At 42.1% G+C, this 15,004-nt stretch overlaps 2 protein-coding genes across 12 annotated transcripts in view; one reads left to right on the top strand and one right to left on the bottom strand.

Annotated features, from left to right (window-relative positions):
* Positions 1-6,554, top strand: part of CLSTN1 (calsyntenin 1) — a 35,996-nt gene extending 29,442 nt beyond the window's left edge. For 2 of the 4 annotated variants that reach the window (XM_021417825.1, XM_021417822.1), the window contains 5 exons: positions 12-182; positions 774-919; positions 2,372-2,507; positions 3,032-3,216; positions 3,922-6,554. In XM_021417825.1, coding sequence (XP_021273500.1) covers positions 12-182; positions 774-919; positions 2,372-2,507; positions 3,032-3,216; positions 3,922-4,116 — 833 coding nt within the window. In that variant the 3' untranslated portion in view covers positions 4,117-6,554. The remainder of the gene's footprint in view (positions 1-11; positions 183-773; positions 920-2,371; positions 2,508-3,031; positions 3,217-3,921) is intronic. The other 2 variants (XM_021417823.1, XM_021417824.1) reach the window with 1 other exon arrangement.
* The window catches only part of PIK3CD (phosphatidylinositol-4,5-bisphosphate 3-kinase catalytic subunit delta), a 45,810-nt gene continuing 37,495 nt past the window's right edge, over positions 6,690-15,004 (bottom strand). For 7 of the 8 annotated variants that reach the window (XM_021417819.1, XM_021417816.1, XM_021417821.1 and 4 more), the window contains exons 18-23: positions 14,823-14,901; positions 13,822-13,989; positions 13,271-13,394; positions 11,936-12,081; positions 11,103-11,235; positions 6,690-10,584 (exon numbers count right to left, since the gene is read on the bottom strand). In XM_021417819.1, the coding sequence (XP_021273494.1) occupies positions 10,447-10,584; positions 11,103-11,235; positions 11,936-12,081; positions 13,271-13,394; positions 13,822-13,989; positions 14,823-14,901 (788 nt within the window). In that variant the 3' untranslated portion in view covers positions 6,690-10,446. The remainder of the gene's footprint in view (positions 10,585-11,102; positions 11,236-11,935; positions 12,082-13,270; positions 13,395-13,821; positions 13,990-14,822; positions 14,902-15,004) is intronic. The other variant, XM_021417813.1, reaches the window with a different exon arrangement.

Here is a 15,004-nt window from a genome sequence, read left to right as displayed (position 1 = left end):
CTGCTTTTTAGTGCAAGAGTCTTTGGTTTCTGAAGAAATCATGCATAACCTGGATACGTGTGAGGTGACAGTGGTGGGAGAAGAACTAAATCAGGATCAAGAAAGCCTGGAGGTTGACATGACACGATTACAGCAGAAGGGCATTGAGATGAGTAGTTCCAACCTTGGCATGATCATCACAGGTGGGACTTAGTTCTTTTGCTCATGCAGGAAAGGTCTGAAATCAGTGTGCTCAATAGATGGCTTGTAACATCGTACTCCCAATAGCTCATTTTTTTACTGGAATTTCAGGCTCAGCAGTGTTTGCACTATTGTGTGGAAAACTGATGCTAGAAATTAGGTCATTTTAGGATCTCCTTTCTTTGGAGATTTGGTGTCCTATAAATTGCAGGTTACTTCTTAACTGTGGAAATGAAATATACTTCACCCCCTAAAAAAGGCTTTCTTCCTGCACAGATAATCCAGTGCCACGGAATGTGTGTCATTCCTTTCTATTTTGTGTTCAGAGTGTGTTACATAGTCAAAAAAAAAAAAAAAAAAAAAAAGAAGTCTATCTGAATCTCGAATTTTACCACAGAGTAAAACCACAAAATGTCAGTAAAGCCACACGTGTGTCCGTCTGTCACAATGGTGTTACTTTTTATTCTGCTGACAGAAAATCTGTCTGCCAAGAGAGCTTGTTCAAAGCTAGGGAGTGTGATTTGTGGAGTATATGGTGTTGCACTGGACTTTTGCAAGGCAATTGTTTCACTTGTTTCTTTTTCTCTCCACAGGAGTGGATACTATGGCTAGCTATGAAGAAGTTCTGCATTTGATACGCTACAGAAACTGGCACACCGTTTCTCTTTTTGACAGAAAGTTCAAATTGGTTTGTTCTGAGCTGAATGGGCGCTACGTCAGCAATGAGTTTAAAGTAGAGGTATGTGAGCTCTTCTGATTGCTCTGGGCGGTGTAGAGTCTGGAGGGATGGGTGGGTGATAGTTGTTGCCTCAACTGATGGGTTATTGATCAATAAATCAGTTAGATTTTGTCTTGTGGCTGTTAATAAACTTGTGCATCTTAAGCAGTATGTTATATATGTTCTCTTAATCCTATGTTTCATCTTTAAGTAAGGCTGCCTAAACAAGGATGAAACAATTTTGGAAACTGTTGTGTTGTAGCAGAAATAATATGGCTAATGGAAGGGTGAAGGCAAAAACACTGAATTCGAAAGACAGCATATAAATTTTGGGGAAAAAATAGAAGTGAAGGGACTACTAGAAATACTGTACTGTCCAGAGACCAGTGACTTGAGTAGCTTTAGTGTGTAACTCAGGTGTCTGCAAATGGATTTGCTGGGCCCTTTAGTGTTTAGCTTGTGTGATCCTGCAAACACTGATAGTAAGCACTTACGTAAAAGCACAGACAGGCTAAAATTGCATTTCTTCTGCAGTAGAATGGAGGCTAATTATTTCAGCTTCTGGAACATGGAATTATTTTAATTGAGTGGAACTGTCGTGTACCTCTGCACCTTTCAGCTATAAGCTTGAATTCCTGTATTTTAACGTTGTCCAAAAGGGTGACAGTGAAATTAACAGTTGTATTTACCATTAGTTGAGTGGGTATGGTGGGCAGGGAAGTTAGGCTGCAGAGCTTAACTAATTAATGTGGCTTGGTTTCCTGAGGAAATTCTCCGAGCTTGAGTCGGGATCTTTCCAAACTATTGAACTGCAAATGCTTTCCTTGTTCTGTACTAAACTTGCTCTCTTCCTGTTGTGCAGCTGGTCAGGTACCCTATATCACAACGTTCTCCCAAAGGCAAAGTATATTTAGCTCTGCTTGTTTGGCAGGGAAACATGAAATATGCTGTGTGCTAATGAGCTTGCAGTTGTTAAAAGCCAGCTATGCTAAGCATGGGTTAAACTGTAGAGAGAAATTTTACCTTAATCCTTGGTCTGTAATAGAGATTTTCTCTGTTAGCTGAAGATAACCAGCAGAATAAGAAAAGATGGGAAGGAAGAGTGTGTAATTAATGTGTCGTATATTTTTATATACTGTTATTTCTGGATTTAAATGGCTGGCTACTGAATTTGATAATGAGCTGGCTTTACCTGTGTTATGCTCAAATACTGATGTCTTGGCAATAACTTTGCCAGACCAGCTAAAACAGATTTGAGAGCTCAAAAGTGCAGGATTATGTGACAAGAAGCTAAGACAGGAGGAACTACTGGTTGGAATGATTGTCCTCTGTGACAAATGAGAGCTGTGGTCATTGAGAATGAGATGATTACTCAGGCAAATTAATAAATCTTTCTTCTCCCCCTTTTTTCTTTTTGTCTCTTGAAAGGTCAGCTTGCATTTCTGGAGTTTAACCATTTCCTTTTGTACTTAGGTGAATGTTATCCACACAGCTAACCCCATTGAACATGCTAATCACATAGCTGCACAACCACAGTTTGTACATCCGGTGCATCACACATTTGTTGATCTTTCTGGTCACAACCTAGCTAACCCTCATCCATTTTCAGGTAAGAATTCTCAGTCACAGAAGTTCTGCTAACTTTTTCTGGTGTTAGACTGATGCAGAGGCTTTTTGTTGCAGAGAGATTTTTATTCCCAGAGTTAAATGAATGTATTGGACTAATAAATGTAAGCAGCTTCTCGATCCCGTTCTGCTGTTGCCCAGATGAGGAGCAGATAGCTAGAGATCTGTGAGCTATCTCCTGGCCAGGAGGGCAGCTCTGCTGGGGCATGCACTGGAAAACATGAGGTGTACTGTTCTTAACAGGGACTGTAAGACCTAAAGGACTGTGAGGAACAGGGACGTTATTTCTTACGAATAGCACAAGGAGAGAATTGCAGTTATTCCCCCAATGAGTTCTACAGACTTTTCAGTAGCCCTATACAAACTGCCACCATGTAGCTACCTACAATCTTTGCATAATGCCATTTCCCTCTTGTAGGTGATGGGAACACAGGATTAATTATTGCCATTATGTAAAAATTACGTATCAGTATCATCTAAGAAGCTCCTTTTCTGTTGTTGTTGCAGTTGTTCCAAGTACAGCCACTGTTGTGATCGTAGTTTGTGTGAGTTTCCTGGTTTTTATGATTATTCTGGGAGTGTTCAGAATCCGAGCTGCACATCAGCGAACAATGCGTGACCAGGATACTGGAAAGGAAAATGAGATGGACTGGGATGACTCTGCATTGACCATCACTGTGAATCCTATGGAAGTAAGACTGGTGTCTCAACACAAAAAATGCCCTCTTCCAGTTGTAGCTGGTATGACTGTACACAGACAGAGTGTAGAGCAAAAGCAACCATAGAACACACAGAGAACAGACGTTAGCACTGTGAGTTTTTAATAGATGCTCCAAAGTGACAAATGACAGGAGCAGTTATGTTTGGGGCATGGCTTGTAGCTTTGTGATACGTCACTGGGCAGGAATCACTGGACTCCAGCACCAGGTGTTACAGGTCGGTGGCTCACACTAGTGTTTCTCGTGCTGTGTGATGCCTTCATCACACTCAGCTTTTTTCCCAAAGCTGCAAAAGTTTATCGTTGAAACACCAGATGGTATTTATTAAATTTATGTTTCTGTGGTTGACATCTGAATTTTTAGAAGATCACAAGAAAATCGTGCAACCTTAATGTTACTTGTGTAATCGTACTGGAAGATCCTTTTCTGGCAGAATTTGAAGTCCTGGATCGTACTTGAGTGAGTTTGCTTAGTGACAGGATTGATAGGAATGTTACAGAACTAGAACTATTTTAATGAGAGCTTGTTTTTATTTTCTAGTTGCCTAATGACTGCTGAACTTTTAAATCAATAAGAAATTAATAGCTCGTTCTCAGTAAGAGTACCTTGTGCTCAAATTCAAAAGAATGAAAGGAATTTTGGCCAGAATGTTACAGCAGCTGATTTCTGTCTCAACAGACTTATGAGGATCAGCACAGCAGTGAAGAAGAGGAGGAGGAAGAGGAAGAAGAAAGCGAAGATGGAGAAGAGGATGACATCACTAGTGCAGAGTCTGAAAGCAGTGAGGAGGAGGAAGGCGAGCAGGAGGAGGACCAACAGAATGTTAATAGACAGCAACAGCTGGAATGGGATGACTCTACCCTCAGTTATTGATTCTAGCTGTTCCCTTTGTCTTTGTTTCTGCTCTAGAAGACTCCACTGTAATACACTCCATTGTTCCCAAGGATTCATGGTGTTTTAAAAAAAAAATCATTCTGGCCAGTAGATCCAACCAACACACATCCCAGTGTTTGTGTACTGTCAGCTAGTTCCTGATGCTGTTTCTAGAGTTGTAGTTAGCACCTCTTTTCCCTCAGCCATGCCTCAGTGACTGGATTTTTTTACACTATGTGAGGAACCACCTTGCACTTTTTCTTCATGTCATCTCAGCTAAGTGACTGCAGATCTGTAGCCATTGCACATGAATTTCTGAACTTTTTTTGCTCTGTGAAACAATTCCAGCTTTGTTCCTTTTTGTCTTTCTGAAAGATGCAAAGGTTGCTTGTTGACAAAGGGTAAAGCTGCTCATTTCAGCCTGTTGATTTCTTTTAATTTTTTTCCCAAGTTAGTGCATGTGTAAAGTGGCAGAATGAGGTTAATATGTAGAAGATTAACAGACTTTTTAATATTTTGTAAATATATTGGAATTATGTAATTATGTCATTTGTGGTAGTGAAAACAGGGATTGGGGTTTAAAACATGCTAAAGTAAAAAAAAATCATGAAGCATGAAATAATACAAGTCTCATACTACTGCAGCAGGAGCACGGGCACGGTTATCTAGTGTAGATGTGTCAGTAATGCAGTGTCCTTGGCCTTGACTGCCGTGTTCACTCATGCCCCGCTCTGGTTTTTCTTCTTTTTGTCTCCAATTTCCTTTATTTTTGCAGAGGGAACAGACAAGCTTGTGAGAAACTGTAAAGGCTTTTAGGAACTTCTGCAGAGGTTCAACTGCCCTGCCTAACAGTTCGTTGGTTTGTTTTATAGTTTGTCCTTTTTTTTAATTTTCCAGTCAAGTTTTAGCATAAGCACTGTTTAAGTTATTGGGAGAAGAACACTACGTGGTTGGTGGGCAAATCAGGCTGTGCTGTGCTGTCACAGCACCTGCTAGCAGCGAGGCTGCCTGTAGTACAGTGATGGTCTGTTGGTGTTGCTGGCAGGATGGACTGTTGGTTTAGCTGACTGATTGTCCCATTGGGAACTGAAGCCAGAAAGCCTGAGACCTGTGTACCTGCGCACCTTGGCTACCAGTCTACAGAGATAGGTATTGAGTTTTTTGGACTGTTCAGTTTTTCTAATTTGGGAATGGGAGGGTTTGGGGCATAGCTGATACCATTTCTCTTAACGCACTCCTGCTCATTCCCTGTAGCTCCTTGTACAGTAACTTGGACTGTTGGTGTATTTAAGCCTTTGTTTACACTTAGTAATTGTGTTTTCCTGCTGGTGAAACTATAGAATAAATTATCCAACCAGAAAACCTTGGGAATCACATTAATACTATTCCAAGTCATGGCTGATTTTGGTTGCTTCTGATCAAAGTTCGAACTTGGAATTGCAAAGGACTTTTTTAAAAAGAAACGACTGAAAGGTACGAAAAGTAAGTTATGACCCCATGGTGGAGAGTGCTAGTTTATTTGTAAGGCAGGACTTGTCCGTTTAACTTTGTCCTATGCAGAGCCTGGAATAATGAATACCTGCTTACTTGATTTGGGTTTTTTTTTTCATGTTTGGAGGTGGATTAAAGAGTAACTTGTTTTGCTTGTAACAGGAAACTAGGACTCCATTCACTCCTCAGCACGGTAAGCAAAGTTCCATTTTTTTTTTTGTATGTAATCTGCCTGTGTTGTAGATGCACAGAGCCCATGTCGTAGCAGGCTCGTTAGTGGCAAACAGCACCCAGCAGGGAAACGTTGCACTGGATGAGGCTGCTAGAGGAGCAGCGAGCAAGCAAATGGTGGGAAAGGAGAGGGAGAAAAAGGGTCATAATTCAAAAAGATAAAGATTGGTCCAAATGTTTATAGTTCTGATTTTCAGAGCAGACCACTTCTCACCTAGCGCGCATCTTGCCTCCTGATGTATGTCATGGGATCTAATGGTGGGTTTTACCTGGGGGTAACAGATCTGACTCTGTGGAGTGCCTTTTACAATAATAGATGGACCTGGAAGCAGGAGGGAGAACCCACCCGACGAGCTTACTGTTTTTTGTGTTGTTTTTTTTTTTTTTAATGTAAAATTTTAGATTTCTAAAATGGGGAAATGGTTTTGACTACTTATGTGGTAATATAACTGCTAGTTTTAAGTTAACGGGGAAACTTTTAACTTATGTCTGACAGTTGTCCTGTGTTAATGTGTAGAAGACTTATCCTTCCATATACTGTCACTGTAGCTGCTGTATTTTAGACTAAAGCTGATCTTGAGGTAATGGTAATACTGAGAGGTTGTAAACGTCCTGATGCAGTTTGTAGCCACTGTGGGTATAACTCTGCAGATGCGTCTATTGGTAACAGGTCAGTTTGGAAAGTCTGTAAGCTACAATAAATTTCTGGTTCTAAAGGTTGCTTGCATTTATTTCTTCCTGAATGGAACAAAGTTGAGGCAAATTACGCTAACTGTGTGTGAGTTGGCCTGGAAGTAGAGTTTGGTTTCATTTTCCATGATCTTTGAAGTACAGGAGCACTGGGGCATCCATTGGTGTGCAATTCAATCCTTTTTTATTTATTTATTTACAAAACACGTACCTGGAGCAACTGAAAAGTTAAACATGTAAACACACTCTTGTTACAGAACCACGGTTTGGCTTAAAAAAATACTTTTCTTTTTCAAAGGCAACAGAATAAGAACAATCAGTTTATACAGAGTTTTAAAAAAATCACAAAAACATCTCTAAATAAATAGAACGGGGGATCACGGAGCATATTTATAAAGCAGAAGATATTTACAGTGAAATGTAATGTATTTTAAGATGATTTAAGTTTTCGTCTTCAGTACAATTCAACCTGCTGGAAAGCATCAGGTGAGCTATTGCGTAAATCTGGAGACAGCGGCTCTTTGCTGACCCAGTGCAGCCAGCAGAGCTTCATTCAAGATGCTGGCCAGGGGTGTACAAGGGAGGAAATCCACTCTGTGACTCATCAACATTTTTACTGCTTGTAGGAAAGTCAGCGTTGTTGATGGCGTAACCTAGCTGTAAAACTGTGCTGAATTGAGACCCGCCTTTGGAATGGCTCAGCTCTAGCAGTTGATGCTGACACAGCTTTGTTTTATTGCACTTTTACAATGGAAGGACAGATGACACGAGCCACTGCTGCTTTGTACTTCTGTAACCAGGTAGGAACTGCTGTGAGCCTGTGCACAAAGAACCTGAGCACACCCCAGGAACCTGCTAGGTAAGACTGCCTTGCTGCAGTACGACACAGGACCCTGGCATCCCTGTTTAGAGCAGTGTAAGATAATTATGTTTACAGTTTTGCAGCATGTTTCTTTCCTCCCATAAGATTATTGTGGTTGCACTGCTTGTCAGCTTGCTTGTGGCCTAATATTTCTGCGTGCTGTCTGCACTGTTCATTTAATAAGGAAACAGCAATATTTACCTAGTCTGTTAAGATACAGCAGTTGTGTGGCCACAGGCACCTCTGCAAGCATGCAGAGTCCAGGCACAGCACCCCAAAGGAGGGAGCACAAAGACTGTAAATGTCTGCCTCTCCCTACTGAGGAAGCAGAAATATAAGTGTGTGCAGTATCATCCTCTCATTGTCTGAATAGTATTCAAGGAGCTCTGAATTCTACAATATTTTCTTCTAATATCAAAGCAACTGAAATAGATTGCTTTTGCTTTCCCTACATAGTCCTTAATCAGGATCCCTTCCTACCTTACTGTATTCTGTGATTGTGGCACGTTTTGTGCATTATTCCACTAAGATGGAGTGCAGAATGCTTGCTCTCCACAAATCTGGGTCTTAACAAACTAAAAAAGCCACCAAATAATTAGAATAGTTGGCATGAGCTGGCACTGAAAATAAGTTATCCGTGTAATACTTAAATGTTGACTAAAAACATGTCAGATGGGTTACTCTCATAATTTGTACAAACAAATTTACAAATTTATAATTTGCAATTGTAATTGCAAATATGGGTTCACTGCTTTCAGATTTGGCTTGAAACCTGAGATCACTGGCTGTTCAATTCAAGGAAACCATGAATTATGTTTCCTGAGTCTGTGATATATCAGAGAAAACAATTTATGCTGTATTGCACCATTCACTGAGAAGTATAGTATCTACTGCTACTTTGTACAGAGATGGAAATTACTTTGAGGCAGTATTAATTCAGCTGTGCATCCGATGAAGAACAAATATATTTCAACTTGTGCTTTTAAAAAAGCACTGGGCTTACCCTGCAGTAGAGGGATGCTGCTTTTTGTTTTGTTTGTCTGTGTAGTACAGGGCACCTGATTTTAATGCATTAAAAAGAGCTAAAGAAGTCAAGAATGAGTTGTACTTAGTTCTGGTCGCAAAAATGAATGAAATTTACCCCATAACAGGGAAGATGTACTGGGAATAAATAGGTCAATTCAACATCTGTCCTAAACTAGCTATTTTTGAGGAAATGTTAGGCAAAATTAATTCAAACTAGGCATGAAAGCTTAAGTTTACCCGAGTAGCCCATCATGTGACATATTTCTTGTTACTTGGAAAAGGATACAAGGTGCCTGTGTTTCTTTTTATCTACCTAAGTCCTGTACACAAAGCATTGCTGAACCCAGGTAAGGGCATACAAATCAAAGATGTAATTCAACTTCAGAGATGTCATGAAAATCTGACTTTGTCGTTAAAAGACAGAAACGATAGCACCTCTTGAGGAACGTGATGTTTTGGAGAACACAGGGAGTGGAAGGGAAGCACCCCAGGGAACTGCTAAAAGAAGCAGATACTAACCAGACTACTTATCTTCCAGCATGACCCATAGGCTGCAGCCTGCTTGATGCACCTCAATTTGCTCATGTGAGGCACTGAGTGACAGCAGTGGCTCCTGTTCATCTGTCCCTGTGCAACACCAGTGCTCAGAACTGCCCACCAGGTGAGGACATGAGCTGGAAACAAAAATATGACACAGGGGTAGAAATACGTGATTAATGGCACCTTGTGCGAGAGGGGACAGATTCTGCATGGTAAAGAGACAGAGGCAGCAGTGACAAACAGAAGAAGGCTGGAGCAGTTTGTCCAGTGTAGGTACCAGCACAGATGTCTGCACCTTGCTCTTTGGCACAGGTCTTTGTACCCCAGCTGTAATAACAAACAGAGCTGTGTACCTTAGTTGAGAGCAGGGAACAAACTCTACAGATGAACTGAGATGCAATCTGAGTTTTTAGTATCAAACGCGCTCACCTGGCACTCCTCTGTCTTTACACAGGAAGGCAGACTGGCCAAATAACTTAAGCACAGGATGGTACCATCTGTCCCAGCCTGACACTGGGTTACAGTCTTGTATCCCAGGGAGTATGTAGTTGTAGGCCAGTGCCCTCTGTGCGTGCACTAGAGGGAAGCCAGGTGGCAAACTAGCTGTGGCGTACCCCAGCAGGAGGTACATTCAGCAACCAGTGGTACATGCCAGTTTGCAAAATGCAGTCTTAATGTTTTCAGGCTTAAAAAAAAGAACAAATATTAAAAAAAAACAGAAGCTGGCTGAGTTTGACCTAAAGTCTGCTTTAGGAAAGCAAGCAAACGTACCTAACTCAGGTTAGGCCAACCCAAGCACCTCATCTTGTGGCGGGAGATTTTAGACAGCAATAGCTGAACTCTGTTCCATCTCAGAACTCTCTGGCCTCTGCAGCAGAGAGACAGTAATGTGATAGTATGGATTCTTTTTTAATCCTCTCACAATGCAGAATAAAAAGTTTGTACAAGTTGGTTTCAGAGGAGATTTAGGCTGACCGACCTTGGTATACACTGGAACAGAGGAGGACTGATCACGTAGTGAGTAAAAGCCTGGGCTGTAATGGTAGGGGCCTACAACAGCTGTGCTATCAGAGCTACAGCAGAGTAGCTGTTCAGTGTTCAGCTGAATTGTCAATAAAAATAGACATCTTAGCACACTTACTGACTTGAAAGGATGTTGAAACTGCCTGAACTCTTCCATTAGAAGATGAATTTGAAACTTAACAAATTGTTAAGGATGCAGTACATCTACCTACCTTTCACTGTATGCAGTAATTTTATTGCCTCGTGCCTCTCCCTTGTCACCCAAAGATCTAGTGCAGGCAGGATTAGGTGGCTGATGACAGTCCAACAACTTTCAGTTATGCAGGAAGGTGTGATCTCGGACCACAGGTGAGGGATCTTGAACATGGCAACATTCATCAGTCTTCTAAAACCAGTCTACAATCGTTGGATTCAGTGCAAGTGGTTTTACATTCTCTTGGGGCAAGTGTGTAGGCTGACTGGGTGCTCTACTGTCTGTTATCTTTGGATACATTGTGTGCCAGCCAGTTCACTTTGGTTTTCCAGCTCTCTCGCAGGGCTTCATTAAACTTGAGTCTGAAGTGTTTCAGTGCCTCTTCATCTGTTTTACCAAGAGCTAGGGAATCCTGAAGGTAAGAGGCAGAGATCACTCACTGAAAGTGCAGCTGAACAATTAACTGCTAAACTACTAAGATTTACTTGCTAAGAAATTATGCTGTTGAAAAGAGCACTAAATAGGAGACAAACAGCCATTAATTGTTTTAAACAGTTAATGAAGTTACACAAGATTTTTCATTGTAATACGTGTGTCCTACTTGTAATTTAGGAGTAAGGAAGCATTAGATTTCTTGGTGCTCTTGTTCAAAGCTACTCTCTTTCAGATGGACAGAGCTAGGTTGTTAAATTGAGGAGGCAAGCTGGGAAAAGGAACTGATGCTCCTTACTACCTCTGCAATGAAGAATCTGATGGATTTCTTCCCTGAGCACCAGTACCTGCCATTTCTGACATCCTGCATGGGAGCCATGGATATTTACTCATTTTTTCCCATTCAGGTGCTTCAAGGAACCTTCCACTTTCTCCCCCCTGAGCTACACAACCAATAATAATTAAGTTTCATCCACTCCCGGGCTCTGCTTTTCTTACCTTCAGGTACTGAATGTCCTTAGAGCAGCTGAGCTCTGGCAGGCCAGCAGCTTTCATCAGTGCAAACAGGTGCAGGAAGAGAGGGCCGTGGCGCCTCAGAATCATATAGGCTTTTTCACAATAACCCCTGAATCTGTTCAGAAAAGAAGATGAGGCAAATAACTGAAGGTTGCGAGATTGACTAATGCCTTGCTTTATCAAATAGCGAGGCCTGTTGTCTGCATCAAGGACTACCTTTTCACCTGCTCTAAAACACAATCGTTTATTTGCTTTACTTTGTATATATTCAAATGGACTAGCTAATGGTTGTAAGTTATTCAGCTATTCCATTTAGCAAGAGCTAATGGAATACATGACTGTATCAGGTAATCTGGTCTAGGATCTCCACAGCCACAAGTTTGAATCCAGCTATAGTTCCAAGAATGTGGACAAGGGACCACTACATCAGGCACAGGCACAATTGCTGCAGTCTTTTTTTTGGCATTCTGCTGCGTAACAAGATCTTACAACTCCAAGGTAAGTGGCTGGACTCCTCACATCATCAGTCGCTTGTAAAAGCCTTCTGTGCCCCAAATACTTAGCATCAGAAGGCAACAATGTACAGAATTATGCAGGACTAGGGATGTGTTTGTTACCACAAGCAAAAGAATATAGCAGCCCGAATGCTTCCAAATGAGTAATGAGCATTTTATGTTCATTTTATATTAACCTCGGTATTCCAAAACTGTTGTTATGCTGCTTTGCAAATAGCTCTGCTGGTGGAAATACTGGAAGTACCTTAAGAAAATTCAGACCTTAAAAAGCTCACGTCACACTGAACTGCTAACACTTACCTTTCAAACTTCTCGCTGTTGTTAGTTTTTCCTTGCTGGATGACGTGTACAAAATCATAGGTTAAGATGAAAGGAACTCGTTCTCTATTAATGCCAAATTTGGTCTTGAAGTTCCCCAAAAAGTGACCAAAATCAATATGGAACAGCTGGAAATAAGGAAGAAATAGTTGTTTTCAGAATAGCACTGCTCCTCATAGTTACTGTATTCAAAAGATACTGACCATAACATTTGGGGAGGGAGAAAACTATCCTGTCCCCGGCCCTCCTTTGGGAAAAGAGGCAATGGTTACTTGCCAAAATATTCTCTAGTGTAATTGGAGAGGTACTTGCCGCTTCAGGACTTTTTTTTTTTTTTAAATAAAGTCTTAGTGTGCCATTAGTAGAAGCAGAAGAACTAAAATGGGCTGCTGTCTTATCCTACCAGTATAGTCTGGAGTCCTGGACAGCATGTGAGAACAAGATCTGTGATGTGCTGCTACCAAATGTTACTTCTTCAGGTAAGGCTGCCCCCTCATCCCCCCAAAATAAAACAACCTATAAAGCAAGTGAAGCATTCTCATCAGCACTGCAGTGATGGGAAGGAAGGTCACATGCACCATCGTGTAGGTAGCTTTCACAGAGCTGCTGTAAAACCCAAAGCATGTACAGACCCCAAGGCTGCATACAGCAGAGCATCAGCTCCCCCAGGTGGACAAATAACTGCGCGGCCCTGCTCTGAAGAAAGCTGTGCAGGCTTCTTCTCCAGCACTGTGGATATTGTCAGAAGAGGCAATCCTTGATAAGGGCTGCAGCGAATGATAGCCCAGGGGGGAGGTTACTGTCTTGTTAGTGAATGACACAGTGGCTCTGCAGTCCTTGCAGTATCAGTGTGAAATTAAAACCATACTGATCGCATGCAATCATTAAAAAAGGCTCTTTCCTTGAAAGGCTATAAAAATCTTGGACAAGTAACTGAGGCTCCTACCTTACCTAGCAACTACAAGCAATCTGTAATTCTGCTGAAGCCAGGTTAGTCTTCAGCCTGCTAAGTATAGTGCTCAGGTTTGTATCTGCAAATGATTTTAGGTCTGAGACTGCAATTTCAAAATTAACAGCAGCCAGATAAGAGATTACTTTGACGGCTGGTGGCAGTGACACTTTCTTAGAGAATATTCAAATTCTGAAGCTATATTTACCCTCTCAGTGATGGAAGCTATTGAGAATATTTGTCCAGTCTGCCTCTGCTGGAAGGTACATTCCTTAGCAGTAGAATTGCACTGGGATGTTTCCATCCATTGCTAAGTAGCATTCATGCACCTCTTCCAGCACTTCAGCAGCAGCAGTCAAGCCCCATACCTGACCAGTTTCCCGGATCATGATGTTATCGCTGTGCCGGTCACCGATCCCCAACACATACGTTGCCACGCAGTACCCCGCACAGGAAAGAGTGAACTCCTCTATAGCTTGTTCTAATGCATCACTAAAGAGAAAGAGATGGAAGGGGGATTTTACTTTGAACACCAGTGCTTCACAGCTGGGAAGGCTGCTTTTAAAGGTTCCCCCCCTTGCAGACCTGCAGATGGTAAAGGAATTACATGTCTGAATTACTTTCCGTAGTGTTTTCCAGGCAGTACGGCCATCCGTGCTTTACAAGAACCAGCTACAGTAAAAACTATCCATAACTGGAGAGATCAGGGTAATAATTCTGTCTCCAATCTCAGCCAAAATAGCTGAGTATTAACTCAGGTCCCCTCTTATTCTGCTAGGTTGCAGAGCTGCAGGAGATCTCACAGGACTGCATGGAAACATGCATAACTGAAGGAAAACACGGAGCGAAGCAGAAGAAATTCATCTCCCACTGGAAGGAAATAGTAAAGCAGCACTGAGTAAAAGCCAAGGCCACGTACCCCGGGTTCTTGGATTTCAGCCAGTTGAGCAGTGCATCCTTGTTGAAGGCTGCGGTGGCGGCCATGTTGCTCTTGTTCAGCTGGATGTTAGCGATGGTATCAGAATGCATGACTACTTCTATCAGTCCAGTCTTGTCTCCTGTGGAGAGGCAGCCATAAGGAGTCATCCTGCAGAGACGAAAGAAACCCTCCGCTGAAATCTTGCCTGCAATTGGGATGTCTTGGATTTTCAAGCTTTCCCTTGTCTGCCATATTGAGAGCAAGCTGGTAGAGAAAAACTGTCCTTTTGGCCTAAGCTTCAAATTGGAACCAAGGAAAATCGTGCAGTTCTTCAGTGTGTTGAGCCAGCAGAAGGAACCGTATCGCTGACGGCCCAACACCTTCAGCTCCTGTGCTTCGGAAGTGCCAAGCGCAGTTGGGACGCACAGAAGACAGAGGATCTTCCATCTGCAAACTTGTCTAAGCCAGCTACCAAGCACTGATTTATTCTTCACAAGGACAAAAATGCAGCATAACTATAGCTGAACAGGAAATGGGTTAAAAAAAAAAACAACCTGATTTCAGCCCAGTACCATGCATATCCTAACTTAACAGTTGTGCAGCCCTGGCTCCAGCATCAGCCATGAACTTCACGTTCAGTAACAGCACACATCATCAACTGCTTGCTGCCAGTGAATTTCCACAGACTCTGCTGCTGGACTGTATTTTAGATTTGTTCTCCATACTTCATCCTTCCCTAAACCATGCTGTGTGGGAGCAGCTGCAGAATTCTATCTAAAAATAAGACTGCCTGCATCCCTCACAGTGCATTTAGTTGGGAGTTTCTGATGCCCTAATTCTTTCTCCCACCTCTCACTGCATTTCTACCCCTCAGCGCCTTCAAACCTGACTAATTCAGAATACTGGACAGACCTGGCAGAGACAAAAGAAGCCAGCAAGCAAAACAGCTGTACCCACACGATCTATCACTGCAGCCAGACATCTGTATGCTCATTACTCACCTGAGGTCCAGGCCCTCCTGCTTCCACAGGACGTCCATCAGCTGGATCATCTGCAGAGTCAGCATGTCCTGACGAAGATCTGCGCAGCATTACAAAGGAAGAAAGGCTCATTAAGTAACTATCTCCCTCTTTTCCCCTCCTGTTCCCTTGCAGGCTAAACGTGTTCTGCCCTTGCAGCAGGA

Source organism: Numida meleagris, chromosome 20 (assembly GCF_002078875.1).
Source record: "Numida meleagris isolate 19003 breed g44 Domestic line chromosome 20, NumMel1.0, whole genome shotgun sequence".
NCBI lineage: Eukaryota > Metazoa > Chordata > Aves > Galliformes > Numididae > Numida > Numida meleagris.
This window is presented reverse-complemented; position numbering and strand designations above follow the sequence as displayed.